We start from the raw sequence: 18,574 nt of genomic DNA on the forward strand, positions 1-18,574 counted from the left end.
CAGATGGTAGCTCAATGATTGCAAAATCGGTATGTAACATGGATTCAACAGCTAGATGCTTTACAAACATCAAATGCTGATGCTGGATAACTGATGAAAGACAGGAATAATTTGATGAATTCCAGACTTCCAATCTTTACTGCATTAAGTGACCAAATCAAATAATAAAAACTGTTATCTCTGCAATGTGACCTTCAACACAGCTCAAGTTTCCCTGGTAGTAGTACAATCTCCACTAAGCATGCCGAATGATACCATAAGCACTTACTTTCAGACATCCTCACCAGGAGCAACTCCTTCAGACTTCTGTCGACCCCTTATCAGCCTAAATAAATTAAAAAGTCTTACTAACCGGATGAAAACTAAGATCTACAAGTTAAGCAGGGGTCAAAAACAGTGAGGCGAGACAAACAATTTTCTGCTTATAATTCATCCATGATCTTGAAAGGTACAAAATCGTATGATCCCAGGATAAGTAAATTGGCATAATGCTTACATGAAGAACCTAAAAATGATAACAAGTACAAGAAGTCAAATATCAATTTGTTTCAAAAATGAACTACAGTCTAACTTTTGTGACGGTAGAAAAATGAATACAAATTGAGCAGCATCTGACCTTTCCCATTCAACTGGTGATACAACCTAGACTCTAAATCAAATCTCAGCTTTCAACTTTGATTTTGCAATCACAGAATGAATCATTTCTCGAAATCTTCCTAGCATGGTGTCATCAAAGCTAAGATAAAAAAAAAATGAACAAAAGTTCTACTAAGCTATAAGATCCCAAACGAGATAAGATTGGGAATAGCGAGAAAGAAATCCCTAGAAAATGAACCTGGCGTTGACAGCATACTAATGGAAAAAAGCTGCAATACTGTCCCCACATATCCTTAGGAGCGAAAGAAAGAAACACTCGACGAACCTTTATATCTGACCCCAGTAGAAGGAAGAGGAGTAGCTGCTTTTTGAGGAACACAAACCCTTTCTTCTCTACTTCAGGAGCCCTGCTTTCACCCCAAATAACAGGAACTAAAAGAGCACCTTGCCGGAGGAGCTCAGTTCAGAACCTCTCAGCTTTCTGCATGGCCGGGGAAACGGTCTCCTTTCCCGCTAAAACCACCTCAAACCCAAGCCACATAATTTAGGGCATTAAACAGATAATATTTTGGATGCTAAAATAAGATGCTGCAAAATGTTATGAAAGTGAGATACGTAGCTGGCTGGTAAAAGTGGAGCTAACAATCTAAACTGTTTCAATTACTTCAACACGGCAGAAAGTATCACGATACAATATTATGGTGCACTTTCAGATGGTGTTTTCCTTGTTTAGAATGGAGGACAAGGCAATATTTTCATAGCTATCTGTTCATATATTTAGACCGGACATTAGCTAAAAAGAGCAGGAAAGCACTTTGTTGTTATTAAGTTTGTAATTATGAGACCACAATGTATGTAATTTGATGGGTAAAGAACAAACAAGTCTTGTTACTAACTGGTCTAACAGTGTCTCGAAGCTGGACAAGTTTAACAACCTGATTTGTGGAAAGGTGCGAAGGCAAGCTTGACAGAGTTTCGTCTTTTGTAATCTCTGCAAGTTGCTCTTCCCCTCTCTTATTGTCCCAGAAAAATAATGCCACAAGAACTATGATGCCTGTAGATTGCTGATTCAAAACCTTAGTCATTTTAGAACCATGCTATAAGGGTCAGTCAAAGATCATATTCAGTGCACTCATCAATTATACAAGTAAACAGAAGAAAAGAACTAAATTCAAAGGTTCTCTCACCAACTACAGTATAGATCAATCTAACACAGTTTTTATGTATGAGAGACGAAGGTACCTCCAGTGTTGATGGCAGCATTTCCAGCAGTTTCCCAGAGGTCAGGGGCATCACCACCACCTTTAATAGCACCAAAAATCCTTGGAATTGTGAACAACAGTGAAATACCTGCAGCTGCTGAGAATGCCGCATAAAAGAATCTTGTAGCACTACGAGATGGGGCCTGGACCTCACTAATAAGTTTGAGATCTCGATGAAAACCATAGCCTATGTCTTCTCCATCTAACCTAGCCTGTAAACATGCCAAGTGTTATGAGAGATAATGTCAAAGGATTTAAAGTTTAAACCTTTCAACTGTAAAAGCCAAGAGCTGTCAAAATTCAATTATATAGTATCATAATCCAGAGACTTGTGGTTAAGCTCATGTAGAATAAAGAATGATGGGATGAATTTGAAAAAGTTTAGGTGCAAACCATACCGATATGACATGTTTATTTTCACAATCTGAGATTGAAGTACAAATGTTAGCCCAGAAAAAGTGATTCGACAAGCTTAATATGTAAGAGAAAGCTGAGTGGTAACCCCTTCTTGCTATTCCCTGAACTCAGGCAAAGCTCTAAATGAGGCCAAGGCAGGATAATTCAAAATGGTGCCAAACTTGAGGTTATAATCCCTCAAAGCAGTACATAGGCAATCCAAGGCTTTCTTCCCTTCCCCACTTCCTCAAAAACAGAAAAGAAAAGAAAAAAGCAATGCTCAGATAGCTTCAAGTGTCAAATCTCATGGTTCACAGAGAAAAATAGAAGCTTCAATAAAGACTCCAACCAGAACTACTTTTCATCCTACAAAGGAAAGATACATGGAAGTTGAGAAGTGATCTGGTTTGATGTGCAAGAATTGAAATTACTGTTAAGCTTGTGGCGTCGACAGATTGATGGCTTTACCTGAAACTCTTCCAAAGTTTGAATTTTGAGTTAACTGTCAGGTATTAAACAAGGAATAGACATTTTGAATACAACATTGTCATCAATTTATGCATGGAAGCAACTTCCTGCAAATGCCCCATTTTATGGTCCATTAAGTTTCAGTATAGTTATGATCACTCTACTCTTACTCAGCATCATTGTATCATTTCCCATGAGCAAGTAGCGTGATTATTGATAAGAACCAAATATCTCCTTTTACACAGAACAAAAACCTAAAATTACATGTATAGTTTTAAATTATAACATTTAGGTTCGGTTATGAATACTTGATGGGTACCTATACCAATCGGGTCGGATTTAGGTATAAAAAATTAATATCTTTTCGGGTTAATATTTATTCGGGTCAGGTTTGAGTAGTTATTTTAAGTTTAAATTTGAATATAAATAGTATAAAACCTGATTCATGGGTTTGTCATTCCTAACTATACATTGAATTTGTTCAAAACTCCTTAATCCTAAAAAAATCTTAACAATTAAGAAAGTAATATAATAATAATAATAAATATGCTAAAAATAATAAAGAAAGTGCCCCCGTCCTTCTGCAGAATTTAAAATTGACTATATCAAAGGAATAGACATTTTGAATACAATATTGTCTTGTTCTAAATATCTTAAATCTTATTTCAACAAAGATATTTTGATGCAGAATTTCGAAACCTAGTGCCTAGTTTTTGATAGGTTCTTTTGTTCTAGCTATAAAGGGTGGCTTTTTGGAAGCAAATGACTATATTCTCTCCAGGAGCATCGTCTTTCTTAGACTCATCAGATTCGTTTTCTAAATTGTCATCCTCATCGCTCTTCTTTTACAAAACTTTTCAAGTAGCTAGGGTTACCCTTTTGGTTTTCCCCTCACCCGCGAAAAAGGATTTATCGAAATCACAAAACGCTGTCATTAGCTTGAGCCACCATTAAAATTCATAGATTAAAATTCAGTCCGACCGGGTAAATTGATCCATAACCAAAACAGAGCAGAATTTATAAAAAAAATAAGGTAAGTTAAAAACTTGAGTGATCCAGCAAGATCCGATTAAAAACTTGATTGCAATAAAAACAGATCATAGTTTTAAAACCCGGTCTGACAGATCGACCCAAGACCCGACTAAATCAGGGCTAGAACTAAACTGGATTTAAAAAAATAAGAAAAGTTAAAAACTCAGGTGACTCGGGAGGTTGATCCGGCAAGACTTGATCAAAAATTCAATTATAACATGTTAATTACTTATTTAATTTTTTAATTGAAACAATACCGTTTTAATTATTATTTTTTAAATACTAGCATAAATAAATCCTCTGAGCCTAATTTTGATGTCTTTTGAACATCATCCGATTACAGACATCCAACGCCTTCATAGAAATTGGTCTTTGGAACCTCTTATTAAAATTTAAGGACAGACCAATAATCTAATAAAAAAGTATGGGTCTATTAGTAGTTCGATCATTCAGCATAAACTAGGCTGCTTTTATATATATATATATAATCATATAACTATATATGTAGCCTAGTTATAACAAATCTGTAATTGACTTATCAGAACCATATGCATCCCTTTGTCAATCTCGTGCTCTATATTTTTTTCTCCTTACTATTTGGGAAAATGTTTGTTTTAATATTCAAAATAAAACAGCCACTTCATAATTGCAGGTCACAGAGACTGAACAAATGGTTAGAAGCTAGCATTTTCCTTTGGACTACAATGATTCTCTTTTTCTTTATCGATCATGAATAGTCTAACATTTCCGTCCGTGTTCATTTCCTTTCTTCCACATCAAGATTCACACAAGATCCTTACTTTGTCTCTTCCATGGCCGACCTAGCTAATGCTCCACGATATTTTCCCTGCCTCTGCAGTTCTTTTATCAAGTTTTACTACTATTCTTATTAACAGACATCCACACCTTTATATTTACATATGGTAGACATTATAATGTATCAAGAATTGAAGAGGAAGAACATTCATTTTAAGTTTGGCTTCAATTCTATCACTAAATTATAAAATTTAATTTTGAGCTTGTTTTAAGTAGTTGTATTACTCTTTATTTATGTTTTAGTTTATTATAGAGCATGCAACATTTAAAGGTTATTTGAGTTAGGTTTTATTTATTATTTTAGTTATTTTGAGCCTTTAATGTGTTAATGCTTATCTATCAAGTTTAGGTCTTTTTAAGTAAAATTAAGGTCAATTTTCTACTATATAAACCATAGCTTTCTCTTTGTATAGTTCAATGATCTCCATACTAAATTCTTGATAAAACTTGCAAATTCTTTGAAGAATTGATCAACTTCTTTATGATTTATACTTTTTATTTGTGTCTCGTTATAAATATAGAGTGGGGTGATCAAATTGCATATAATTTTGGTTCTTCAAGGTAAAATTTCGTCGAAACCTCAAATTAGCAATCTAAGGTACAATTTCACATCAAAACGGGTTACAATGAAAAAATAAATAATTTTGCTTACTTGATGTGATGAATTTTGAAAAAAAAAAAAAACTAGAACAAAGATATTAGCAGATTGAGTGTTGAGATGGTCAAATTTATGATGATGAGAGCTTGATTTGTGACAAAATGAGGGGGGAAGAGTGTTGTTTTCTGCAAAAAAAAAAAAAAAAAAAAGAAGAAAAAGAAGAAGAAGAAGAAGAAGAAATGGGGGAGGGGGGGTTGTCTGACAGGTTATAACTTAAATATTATCGATGAATTCATTGACAAACATTAACGATAGTTATATTTCATCAGTAATTTTGTCTGTAATACCAACATGTTATTTTTTTATTCCTTAATTTTCAACTATAATTCTTTCGATATTTACTGATGGAAAATTTTCATTTGTGAATACCAATAAAAATGACAACGTCATTTTCTGTCGCTAAATATAACCATAATTATCGACGGTATTTGTTGTGTTGGTAGTTTCATTTGTATTTGATGATTTTCTAGTAGCAATAACGTGGTTTAAATGAACTTTTGTGCGTTCTAATTTCTAAGATCTAGATCGTGTAATTTCAATATGAAAATATTTTCATGTAGTGGAAAATAATAGGTAACTGCTGGTAGTATATGCTTCTCGCTCCTTTCACGATATGCACGGGAGCAAGTATAGGACACCATGGATATTCTACTATGGATTAAAAGGAGAAGTCAAGGTGGAGGATATGGCGATTCCCAAAGTGATCATGTGTGGGACTCAAGGTTCTTCTTGTCGCGAAGCATCTTCATTTTCAAGTAGTTGATAGTGAAAGCTGCTTTTCAATCTCTACCTCTTAATCAGATTTTGTAACATCAAAAATACCCTCTGAATAATTAAGAGAATGCATCTACCCCGAATATATGCATGGTCACCAGGGTGATTTGAAATTAATCAAGTTCATAATTATATATCACACAAAACTAGAAATTAATTCTAAGTACATCTAATGCTATCGACGATTGAGAGAAAGAATTGCCGGTCACTTGATGGTCCCAATTGATAGAATGCAATCTAGAAAGGACGAGAAAAAGCTAAAACCGACCATACAAGCTAGCTAGCTTTCATGTTAAAAAGATGGAACCTGCTGGTATCCCTAGAACTCATTGAAAGCAAAGACGGTGCATGTATAGGAATATCCATTTGGAAAGTGCAAATCTTCATATCTTATTTGAAAACATTCACCAATAGAAGGTCGAAAGTGTGGAAGTAATTCCTGCAAATATTTTAATTTAAAAAATAACATAAATTATATTTTAAAATTTCATATAGTATTTTAATTTTTTGAGTTGAATGTTATAGGAATATTCATTTGAAAAATACAAATCTTCATGTATCAACTGTTTTTTTTGAAAAACATCCACTAATAGAAGGTTGAAAGTGTGGAAGTAATTCCTGCAAATATTTTAATTTAAAAAATAATATAAATTATATCTTAAAATTTCATATAATATTTTAATTTTTTGAGTTGAATGTTATAGGAATATCCATTTAAAAAATGCAAATCTTCATGTATCAACTGTTTTTTGAAAACATCCATTAATAGAAGATCGAAAGTATGGAAGTATGTTTTATTTTAGAGAATAATATTATAAATCATATCTTGAAATCTTATATAATAGTTTAATTTTTTGGGTTAAATTAGTTTATTGACATGGTATCATAGTTTTAATAACTAAATGATCACAAGTTCGAATTTTATCATCTTTTTTTATTTGATAAAAATAAAGCATGAAATAGTATAAATTTACACAAGTTTCAAATTTAAAGTAGTTACATTTAATAAGATATATTAAAAAATAATATAAATCATTCAATAAAAATACTTTGGAATTAAATTTGTTCATTGAGTACAGTGCATGCTGAATCATTTCTCAAGTTTCATAGCACTTCTATTTCAGTATAGTTATCAGTACTCTTCTCCTATTCAGCAACATTGTATCATTTCCCGTTAGCAAGTAGCATTATATATTATTCATAATAGCCAAATATCTCCTTTTACACAGAACAAAAACCTAAAATTAACCCAAATTAACATTACAAGGCTATATACAAAGTATAAACCAAAAGCAGCGACCAAGCTAAATAGAGACAACATTTTTTTTTTCTCACATAAAAAATGAAGACAAAACATTAAACTGCTTGAACCCCATAACAACCCTTTTTTATTTCTCCCTAGCTTTCCTGACTTCTCATTGATGTTACATGCATGTTGCAAAACTAATCCCCCCACCTTCGAGCACAAAATACTTGATTATCTTAGCCACCACATAACAAATATTTTACATAACTGAACATCCGGTCTCATTATCATCATCACCGTACTCATTGATTGGATCGGAGGGTGGAGCTGGTGGTTGGTACCTGTTCTGGTAATAGTGAATATGATCGTGCATGGGATGTGTGTAATAGGACTCACTAGCACTAGGATATGCTGTTCTGTAATTTATTCCATAAGCTGGAGGAGGTGGGTAATGCATTGGCGGATAAGGGTATACATGCGGTTGGGGAGGGCTTTGAATCATCAAGGGCATGGGAGGGGCTGAGTAAAGAGCAGCTACGGAGGAACCAGTATCAGCCGGTACACCACCAGATTCAGCACCATTGGCGCCATTGGTGGAATTGCCGTTTGGCCTTTTCTTCTTCTTCTTTTTCTTCTTCTTATTCTTACCACCGCCATCACCACTGGTGGCCGCAGCGACAGGAGCAGGGCTTTCTTCACCAGCATCATCACTTTCAGCATCTGAGTTTTGATCATCACCACCATTTCCGCTACTAGTTTTTGCGTCCGTCTCAGGATTTTCAGCTGGAGTACTCTTCTGATGATGGCCATGATCATCACCAACTTCTTGAACATCTTTTGGGCTCTTCTGCTTGTCATTTTTGTTCGATTTTCCAGACCTTTTCTCCTTATTCTCATAGTTTTCAGGCCAAAGCTCAGCGTGTTTTCCTGATCTGACCAGCTTCTTGATAAGAGTCTGTGCGTCCACGTTGCCAGTTACAGTAACCTTATGCTGGTGAGAATCGACTTCTGTCTTGTAAACACCTGGTCAAAGCATAAAAGAGAATACGCAAAGTGATCATGCATTCAAACAATAAGTTAAAATTGAAATGATTTACAAATCGAATATAAATAAAGAATCAAGTATTTAATTTGAATAGAACGTATAACATAATACCATCAATGCTTTGAAGAACTTTCTTAACTTTCTTCTTGCATCCTTCACAGTGGATTGAAACTTTCAAGAACCATGTCTGAAAAAACAATTGAGAAATGAACTCAGAAAGCGAAAACAAAAAACGCTAGAAACGATGAAAGAAGTACTAGGAGTAGGTGGTCGTCCATGCACACACACATATAAGATTCTTTACCTGGTATTTTAGCATGTCTAAAGCCTCCTCAGCTGGTTTTGTGGCCATCTTGTACAGATGGAAAGTTATGGCCTATTAGGTTAGAGAAGAAGGAAAGGACAGCTTTCGAGTGTGTAGGCAATCACTTATGACTTAAAATGAAGGAATGGAGTCTTGAGAGGGTAAAAAGAGTGGGAGATGAAGAACGGAATGGAGAGAGAGAAGCAACATTAGGAGTGGAGTGGATGCCACGTCACCACTGGACCCAATAAACTAAAACTAATGTGTCAGAATGTTTTTATAGATGATAATTCAATTTGCTAGATTTACGATGAGCTTAAATATATATATAAGTATGATAAGCTGTTATATAGCCTCTCTAGATTTAGCTATTTATTAAACTTAATTACATGTTAGTTTGATAAGATATCAAACTTGATATTTCTTAGGCTTCACATCTCACCAAGCCTAGATAGATGTAGAATTAATGATTTTTGGAGACCTTTATATTTTTAGGCTCAAGTACGATCTGACCACATGTATATACAAGTTTGTCAAATTATCATACCCAACATCCCTGAACTCAATTACAATCTGGTACATGTGAGTCTGACAAGTTACTAGACCCAATATTCTTTGGCCCAGTTACACGTTGAGCTCAAATACATATAGCTCTGGCAAACTACTAGACTTGATATTCATAGGTTCAACATCTTGCATGAGTGCAGATGAATATAGAATTAATTGTTTTTTTAGTTCTTATATTGGACCACATGACTCCACTTGTTTTTTTTTTTTATTTTATTGTAATCCTTAACATAAGATGTTAAGGTCAAAAGATAATCATTTCTCTGTATCTGTAGGTGTATATAAATTTTTGAAGTGACCTACAACTTATCCCTCATTAATGATATGTAATGAATATTTATCTTTTTTTAAAATTATTGGGATAAAATGACATTTCAACCCTTTTTTTCTATAAAATAACAAGGTTCATGGGTTATAAATACCTCATGAATTCTTTAAAGACAAGGGTACACAATTTTTTTATTCTCAATATTTTTAACATATAAAATCTCAAAGTATATATCTCTAAAATATAAGTTTTTTCTTTAAAAAAATATAATTTATTAAATATAAGAAAGTTCTTAAATCTATTAAAAAAAATCTTTTATAGATATCAGTCATTTTAATTTACCAGATGCCAACTATCAATTATAAAATAAAAAAATTATCTCATTATCTAATATATAAATCTTACTTTTAAACAACTTGAATATTTTTGTTACCTCTTCGGAATATTAACACAATAAGCATGTCACGCGTTCAAGTCACGTGACCGCCACAGGATCATTTGTCTCCTTGTATCCTGTAGGCAACTCATCCCCTGGAATGTAATGGTCAGAAGCTTATAATATAAAGGAGAAACTTCCAGGACTATCATTCATGGCATGTGGTGGAACTTGTACACCTACTAGTCTTACTAACACTGTCTTAAAAGGATACGTTAGCTGCTGAAAAACCTGGATTCTGGGTTATTTAACGTCTCAATTTCAAGACTAAGGGAGATGGATGGAAGTTTGAAGTTGAAAAGCACCTATCAAACTGTGATCATTTAAGTTTTTACCACACTTTTTAACCACAACGACACTTTATCAGGGTTGATCTAAGATATATTAATTGACCTAATAAACAAAATAATAATAATAATAATTAAAAAAAATATAGTTTTTAGTAGTAGGAAAATGTACCTACCACACCAGGAAACAAGAATTTCCAGCTTCAACAGATCAAGAGAGAGCAAGTGACCAGTTTAGTGATGCATCGTGAAAATGAAGTTCCGGACCCCGTCTTCACCAAGGATACAAGTAATGTCTCCAAGGATGTAATGTCGCTAAATCATATGCAAACGACTTTACAGCTTTATAAATAAAAAAAACCTGTACTTGCCATTATTTTTAAGAAAAGGTTTGGAAGGTTGTTCATTTTTCCAGTAGATTCTAACAAGTTGCTTAGAGATTGGTAAAACCTAATTAAGACTTCTTTGAATCTAAACAACCAATTTTACTCTCCATGCCTTCCAATTTTCTGAGATTTTAGCCAATCTCATTTTGGCAGGCGAGCCACTCCTTTTCCACTGATCGGCCAGGAAAACAGAGAATTGTAGCAAGAGTTTCAAGTAAGAACAGGTGACAAAGGGCACGCCAAAATTTTATAAAGCTTTCCACACTGAATTCGAACTCCCAATGTACAGTCATTTGCTTTGAGTAGCTAGGTCCATTTTTCTTTTAGTGGTACTTGGTTCTGGAAAAGAGGACTTCAAGAAAATGACTTTCTTCCTTTGTCAACATCATGATGTTTCTGACTAAAATAACTGATATAATTTCCTTCTGTCCTATAAAACTTCAACTTCTGTCATCTTTCTTCTTTATTTGTAGGGATAGCCCATCGCTTTTCTCAAACTCTTACCAACACATTTGCCTCGATAAGCTATTACATCTTTTATATTCAGCTATGATGTGTGTATATAGTTCATATTACAGGCCAGCAAAGATCTAGCAGGCTAGCAGCAGTATTTATCATTTGATGTCTAATTCATCACTGACCATTCTATTACCTGGATTTCATCCACCATAAATTCTACCATCTTAGGGAGAAGACCATGCTCAATCGGTGCCTCCACCTTCTATGGAAAAGTCACTGAGGACCAAGTTAAAGCTTAACGAGAAACCCCCGTTGCATTGGGTGGCAAGCAATGGATGTTACCGATCAAACCGGTATGAACAGGCATATTACGTCAAAATATAAAATTATTGGCACCCCTTAGCTGCCAACTTTAGTTCAAAGCAGGACAAACAGTCTTTAATAATGCAGCATGTTGTTTATAAACTATCCACGGTTCTCGCAAGTAGACACTCGATATTGAGACAAAAGAGAAAATCATGCTGTGCAAGAGATGATAGTCAACATTTTCAAGAAAAGGAGCTAATCACTTCTTGGCACTTCTTGATTATCATTTAGCAGATAGAATTCTAAAGCAGGACAAATAAAAATCTCTAACAAAGCCAATATTTTTCTAATATACCACTTTACTCGAGCCAATGGTCTTGCAAAGCTTTTACTACTGGTGTGACTTGTGACAACACTTGGCACTCTCAACAGTTATCGCCTATCGCTTTATATTCTTTATACAATAGCCAGTAGAATAAAAAAGAAGAAAAGAAGAAAAAGAGTTAAACACCATGAAAAGTATTATGGTCATCCAAACCTAATTAGTAAATGATATCTATAATTTATAATTCTAATGCGGTACACAGCCTCACATTGAAGTGAATTTGGCTGTTCTTGAGATAGGACCATATGCAGATTCATCAAAAGAGAAGGAAAAAGGCAACACGATATGCTTGAAGTGATATTCATATTCAGCTTGGCCAATTGAGACACAAGTGGAGATGTGGCCTTTCAGAAGGCTCAACTTCGCGGAAAACGACACCATTAAGAAAGTCATCAGTTATGACCCATCTTCCATAGAAAGGGATCTCTGTGCACTGGAAACCAAGCTTTTTGACAGTGATATCATCTGTAGCAAGCTCTTGAAGGCATAAGAGATTTTCCAGCTGGAGTGACAGAATGCAATTACAATTACTGGGAAGCAGAATCAGTCCTTTAAAGTGATGGTATATTGGTATCATTATTCATGGATTAAGGGAAACTAATAAAATAAGTTCTAGACAAGAGAAGGCATTCTTTTCCTCACAAGTATTTTTACAAATGCCTTGCCATTGTTTCACTTTCAAAGCTTGAGCTTCATCAACAATGTCCTACAACAAAACTCTTCCAAACTCAACAGATAAAATCTCGACCTCTTCAGAAGAAAGCAGCAACGTATCTACAGTGAATTATCTGTATGAGAAAACACGACAGTACATGTACTTCTTACATAGTCTGGAAAAATGAATTCAAGGCCTAGTATTCTATTCTCAAATCAGGAACAGCTCCTCTGTTTTGCGACAAAGCACAAATAAAGACATTTACCGTCATGATGAAGCACAGATTCAGATCCAAAACAGCTGAAAATCTAATTTTGAAAATAAAATAGACTCCACAAAGTCAAGCAATACAAATTCAAGATTCTCTACTATAATGAGCTAAAACTTTTTTCCCTGCACCCCCAGTAAAAGTGGACAGGACAGCCTAGAAGGCTCCCTGTATTGAAAGCCATAATTCAGATTATGTAAAAGGCAATGTAACCTGGAATAATACCTTCTGAAGCTGCTTCTCCAGGTAGAGCCAGTGTTATCGATGGCAATGTCAGCCTCAGACTTAAAATTAAACACCCTTTTTGAGTAAGCACATTTTCACTGTTTGTCTCGCATTCTTCCTATTATTGACACTTTAGATTAGATTTTTTATACGATAAATAATTATTTTAGTGTTTTTTTTCCGTTATTGATAAAAAGTATACAATATTTAAACTCAAAAATAAAATATAAAAATGTTATTAGATACTACAAAATACGTATTAAACTTCGATTCATTTTAATTTCATTCACCTAAAGTTTTTTAAATTAATTAAAATATTTAAATGGAATTTATAGATTTACCCACAGCAATACGTGGGCATTATACTAGTAATATCTTTATAATCGACATATTTAAATAATTTTTATTTATTGATATTTTAATTTAATATTGATGTTTTATTCATATTAGATTGACTTGTTGTTAAAAAAAGTTTTTTTTTTTAAATCATATTTGTTCTTTGTTATATTGAAAAAAAAATATAAAAAATACACCTATGTGTTTCGATAGTTCAATATTTTTTACAATACATTTGAAAATTTCAAAAAAAATATTAACTCTTAATGATGTCATGGTTAAAAAAATAAAAATAAAGATCTCTTAGGCAAGAGTAGAAGCAAGATGTAAAAGTCGGGATCATCCAATAGACAATACAAATACTAAGGTTCTATTTGTTTTCCGGAAAGTGATTTCCGGGAAATCATTTTTTAAACTTTTTTATATTTATTTGCCATTAGAAAAGTTAGTCATCGAAAAACAATTTCTAGTCAAAGAAAAATTTAGCTTAGTTTTCAGAAAAGTGTTTTCCTGAAAAATTTGGACGGAAAACACTTTTTGGAAGTTATGAAAAATTTAAAAAATACCATATTATTTTTTGGTTATATCAAATTTGATCCTCAAACTTTTGATTACTATATATATATATATATATATATATATATATATATATTTGAATATTTATTTTTCAAATTCATCTCTTAAAATTTAATTTTTATATTAATTTTGATCTTCATTTTTATAATTGTTATTTGCTTTTCTCTTATTATTTTTTTATTGAAATTTTTTATCTATCAAATTTGGTCCTCATTCTTTTGATTGTTACTTATTTTATTTGAAATAATTTATGAAATGTTAATTATTATTATTTTAATTTTTTCATCTTTCATTTTTTATTTTTTAGATTTGATCTCTATTATTTTGATTATTATTTATTTTATTTGAGATAATTTATAAAATTATATATATTTTTTCAATTTCATTCTCACTCAAATTTTTAATTTGTAAGATTTGTTCCTTATTATTTTAATAAACTCGAGAAAAATAAAATATTAATAAGTTATTTTTCAGCTCATTTTTCATGACATAACCAAACACTAGAAAATGTTTTTCAATTTATTTTCCATTACATTACAAAATATCAAAAAATAATTTACTTTCCCAAAATTTATTTTAAAAAAAAAACTATTTTCCAGCAAACAAACGGGGTTTAAGAGAAGTTCTTTGTCAACAATGTTAACTTTTAGTAGATAGATAAATAGATAGGTTATATTGATATATTTTAGAATTTTAATTACTAAAATATTATAAAATAATTAAGATGGCTACTAGAATTTAATTAATATTCTAATTTTTTTCGAAAAATATACAAATTCTATATATATATATATATATTAATTCATCGATTCCTTTTATTTTCTATTCTAATTGCCCGATTCTCCCCGAGAGTTTCCACCGGGCACTAGCTAGAAGACCTCATTAGTGAAGCTCCACATCACTCAATAGAAGGTTGATATAATTAAATATAAGAAAGTTTGGCAGAAGCGCATCTAGTGTAGTGGTATCATAGTACCCTCCCACGGTACTGACCGGGGTTCGATTCCCCGGATGCGCATTTATTATATATGTATTTTTTGTCCTCTCCGATTCCATGGATCTCAGAATTTCTTTTACGCAAAAGGGAGAAAGAATCGATCAGTCACTGTTGACGGCTGCGGCTTTCTTATAGTTTGATTTGCTGAAGAACACCAGTTTTGGGGCTGCTTCCCCCGCACATGTGATGAGAACATTCCAAGAGCTGAGCCCCATGATAAACAAGATAATCAATCTGCTAAACAAATGTGCTTCTCCAACTCACATCCACCAAATCCAATCCCAAATCATCCTCCATCATCTCCATTCCAACACCACACTTGCCTACCACTTCATTACTGCGTCCCAAAACGTTTCCCTCTTACACTCATGCTTACCCCTCTTCTTCACCCACCTCCATAGACCCCATGTTTTCATTTGCAACACTCTCATCAGAGCCTTCTCTCGTATCCATGACCCTCACATTCCTTACTCAATTTACATCCAAATGCACTACAACTCTATCCTTCCTAATAACTACACCTTCCCTTTTCTTTTCAAGTCCTTGTCGGACTGTAGGGACTACCTCAAATGCCAATGTGTTCATGCCCATGTCATAAGATTAGGTCATTTGAATGATATTTATGTCCAGAACTCTTTGCTTGATGTCTATGCTTCGTGCGGTTACATGGGGTTGTGCCGTGAAGTGTTTGATGAAATGTCTGACAGAGATGTTGTGTCGTGGACTGTTTTGATTATGGGGTACAGGAATGCTAAGAATTATGCTGATGCATTAATTGCGTTTGAGAAGATGCACTATGCGGGCGTGGTGCCCAATCGTGTTACTATGGTGAATGCATTGGGTGCGTGTGGTAGTTTTAGAGCGATTGAAATGGGTGTTTGGATACATGATTTTATAAGTAGGAATGGATGGGATTTGGATGTGATTTTGGGAACTTCTTTGGTTGAAATGTATTTGAAATGCGGGAGGATTGATGAAGGGTTGAATGCTTTTAGAAGCATGAAGGAGAAGAATGTTTTTACTTGGAATGTAGTTATTCAAGGGCTAGGTTTTGCTAAAAGCGGGCAGGAAGCTGTTTGGTGGTTCAACAGAATGGAGGAAGAAGGATTCGAGGCGGATGAAGTCACTTTGGCTAACGTGCTTAATGCTTGCATCCACTCAGGGTTGGTTGATGTGGGTCGACAGATATTTAGTTCTTTGATCAATGGAAGTTATGGATTCTCGCCTAGTGTGAAGCATTATGCGTGTATGATTGACCTCTTGACACGCGCCGGTTGTCTTGATGAAGCTTTCAAATTAATCAAAGAAATGCCTTTTGAACCCTCGAAGTCTATCTGGGGATCATTTCTGACTGGTTGCAGGGCTTGTGGAAACTTAGAATTAAGTGAGCTTGCAGCTAAGAAGCTTGCGGAACTGGAGTCAGATAATGGCACTTACTTTGTTTCTTCTATCTAATTTATATGCTGAGGTGAGAAGATGAAGTTATGTTTCAAAAGTGAAGGAGGTAATGAAAGAAAGGGAACCTGAGAAGGACTTGGTTGTAGTTCTGTTGAATCCGGCGCCTGGAACATGATTATGAATCGCTAATGCAAGGAGTCTCTTTGCCTTTTCATAATGTGCACTATAGATACTTGTTGTGTCGAACCATGCCATGTCTAATGTGATCTTGATGCCCCTGTGAATGCTTTGTCGTTGACAAATACTGACTTTAAGGACTGATTTTTAAGACACTGAAGCCACAGGCAACTTTTTGCAGCAAGCCTTACTTAACTCTCCACCTGCCATTGGCATTCTGAATTCATTGCAGGTAAATGATATTTCAATATTTCACGTTGGCTTAATATCCTTTACTTGTTTAACAATTAGCATCAGGAACTGTTCCTAATAGTCTTCAGCCCTTTTATGTTCGGAGGCTGGAACCTGACCAGATCGTTGCGTCATCCTGAGAAACAGATGCTACACTGTGACAGAACTTCGGGATTTTAAGAAACGCATTGTCGCACTCCCTCTTGACAGAACATTGTCTGATGACGTTGGAACCATCTGCTTACCAGCTACCTTGTAAACAATGAGTGCATGACGTGGTCAATCTCCTAGGGGTGCAGACAGTCTCCAGCTTGGGTCAAGCCCAGATGACCAGCAGAGGTCGCCCGGGCTAGACCTGAGCGATCAGATATCCTGGTCGCCCGAGCCTACCCCGGCGACCAATACAATTTTGTTTTTCTCTCACATTTATTTTCCCCGCAACTAACAGTTTTAATGTGCAGCATTCATAATTTTTCTATCTCGCATGCACAAGCGTTTTGCAAAACAAGTATTATAATTATCTATCAATAACTACATTTCTGCTACGCCCACCAACATACATAAAAACCAATTAAAATAATTATACTTCGTCGCGCAGACAAGGCACGCCATCTTCTCCTCCAATCGCTTGTTAGGTATAGAACCCAAGGCGTTGTTAATATATCATGAAACGCCACGCGTAGCCAGATCGATACAACAAACTGAATATTGAAAACCAATGGTTAAATTACAAATAAGCAACTCGCAAAATAAATCATATCATTAAAAAAAAATCAACTGATATCCAAATTATAAATAAGAAGAATATCCAAATTAAATCACACCGTGAATAAAAAACTCGAGCACGTGTCCCAGGATGGTCACTGAGAAATCCTGATCTTTATTGAATCAGACTCTAAAAATGCAGACAGACGACGTTGGGCAACTGTAAAATGATAATGGAGATCAATAAAATCATCGAGCATAGCTGCAAACCCTGAATGTAAGGCAAGGATGATCACTATTCATTTGGGTATGTGTCAGGAAGTCGAAATGGTGCTGTAACTAACCCGCTGTTTTTAAATGTATTAAAATAATAATATTATTTTTAATTTTTTAAAATTTATTATCAAAAATTACTAATAAAAAATAACTAAATAAATTTAGGCAAAAAAACAACCCACCCGCCTAGCCAAACAGGACCTCGTTAATATGTTATCGAAATGGTTCTGAAGGAGGTTTATTTTCATGGGCCTGATTCAAATCCATGAAAGCAATAGATAGAAAGAGCTATTAAGTATAAAGGTAAAAGGTAAAAGGTGCGAAGAAAATATTGTTTCGCCAACATTCATTAGCATTATGGATTCTAATAGTCATCTATACTCTATAGTGTTGTTGTTTTTGCATCTTAGTTCCTTTTTTTTTTTTTTTAGTTCTTATATGATATATTTATACATTTTAAAATTGATAGTTTATTTTAATTTGCTTTTTTATATGGTTATCAATGTATCCAAAAAAATCCCAACATCGGGTTAGTTTCAAAAAAATATCTCGGCATCGTGATATAATTTAGTTTTTTAAAAAATATAATTAAATAAAAAATAATTTGAAAAAAAAAACTAGGATATTAAACTTTATGGAGTCAATGACCCTATTTACAAATTTAGTGAGGTAACCCTGGTTGTCTCAGTTTATAGGTTTAGCGATGGTTTTTTTTTTTATTAATTAAACTCGATTATATGATTATCTATTTTTTTTTATCATATAGTTAATAAAAAAATAGTTTCAAAAAGAAAAAAAGCCGTGTTATTAAATTTTAGAAAGTTCATGGGCATATGATAGGTTTAGTAAGTTTAACTTTTCTTTTTAAAAAAAATTATTTTTTTCGATTTCATCCTTTAATATTGAACTAATTGAGAATTGAGTTTTATAAGTTGTTTCATTTTGCTTTTTATAAGAATATCAGAGTCTTAAAAAAAATCCCAGTATTGATTTAACGTTTGATTTTGCAATCGTCTATTTTTGTTATTATATAATTAA

The 18,574-nt window shown here is 33.6% G+C and overlaps 3 protein-coding genes and 1 non-coding gene across 4 annotated transcripts; 2 read left to right on the plus strand and 2 right to left on the minus strand.

Moving 5' to 3' along the window:
* Positions 1 to 44: 44 nt before the first annotated feature.
* On the minus strand, positions 45 to 2,903 carry LOC118041711 (protein LOW PSII ACCUMULATION 1, chloroplastic). Its single transcript, XM_073404447.1, is given in 8 exon segments — positions 45 to 325; positions 617 to 704; positions 923 to 976; positions 979 to 1,120; positions 1,494 to 1,651; positions 1,840 to 2,071; positions 2,362 to 2,501; positions 2,894 to 2,903. Coding segments are annotated over 8 exon segments (879 nt in total). The 3' UTR covers positions 45 to 270.
* Positions 2,904 to 7,170: 4,267 nt separating this feature from the next.
* On the minus strand, positions 7,171 to 8,754 carry LOC118041497 (uncharacterized). The gene is made up of 3 exons (XM_035048861.2): positions 8,599 to 8,754; positions 8,406 to 8,481; positions 7,171 to 8,272 (listed from the first exon to the last, which is right to left on the minus strand). Exons 1-3 carry the CDS (start codon positions 8,644 to 8,646, stop codon positions 7,509 to 7,511), a joined length of 888 nt encoding a protein of 295 aa, XP_034904752.1. The 5' UTR covers positions 8,647 to 8,754; the 3' UTR covers positions 7,171 to 7,508.
* Positions 8,755 to 14,699: 5,945 nt separating this feature from the next.
* On the plus strand, positions 14,700 to 14,770 carry TRNAG-CCC (transfer RNA glycine (anticodon CCC)). Its single transcript has one exon. It is a non-coding gene; the product is annotated as a tRNA-Gly (tRNA).
* Positions 14,771 to 14,783: 13 nt separating this feature from the next.
* On the plus strand, positions 14,784 to 17,033 carry LOC118041705 (putative pentatricopeptide repeat-containing protein At3g28640). The gene is made up of 2 exons (XM_035049178.2): positions 14,784 to 16,556; positions 16,645 to 17,033. The coding sequence occupies exon 1, from the start codon at positions 14,936 to 14,938 to the stop codon at positions 16,202 to 16,204; it is 1,269 nt and encodes a 422-aa protein (XP_034905069.2). The 5' UTR covers positions 14,784 to 14,935; the 3' UTR covers positions 16,205 to 16,556; positions 16,645 to 17,033.
* Positions 17,034 to 18,574: the final 1,541 nt, after the last annotated feature.

The sequence above is a fragment of the Populus alba genome, chromosome 14 (genome assembly GCF_005239225.2).
Source record: "Populus alba chromosome 14, ASM523922v2, whole genome shotgun sequence".
NCBI lineage: Eukaryota > Viridiplantae > Streptophyta > Magnoliopsida > Malpighiales > Salicaceae > Populus > Populus alba.

Excerpts from the sequence above, each read along its gene's own strand:
- LOC118041497 (XM_035048861.2), bottom strand. The coding sequence starts at position 8,646 with ATGGCCACAAAACCAGCTGAGGAGGCTTTAGACATGCTAAAATACCAG. Across the intron at positions 8,482-8,598 it reads TAGACATGCTAAAATACCAG|ACATGGTTCTTGAAAGTTTC; the intron begins GTAAAGAATCTT and ends TTGTTTTTTCAG. Across the intron at positions 8,273-8,405 it reads AGTTCTTCAAAGCATTGATG|GTGTTTACAAGACAGAAGTC; the intron begins GTATTATGTTAT and ends TGCTTTGACCAG.
- LOC118041705 (XM_035049178.2), top strand. The coding sequence starts at position 14,936 with ATGAGAACATTCCAAGAGCTGAGCCCCATGATAAACAAGATAATCAAT.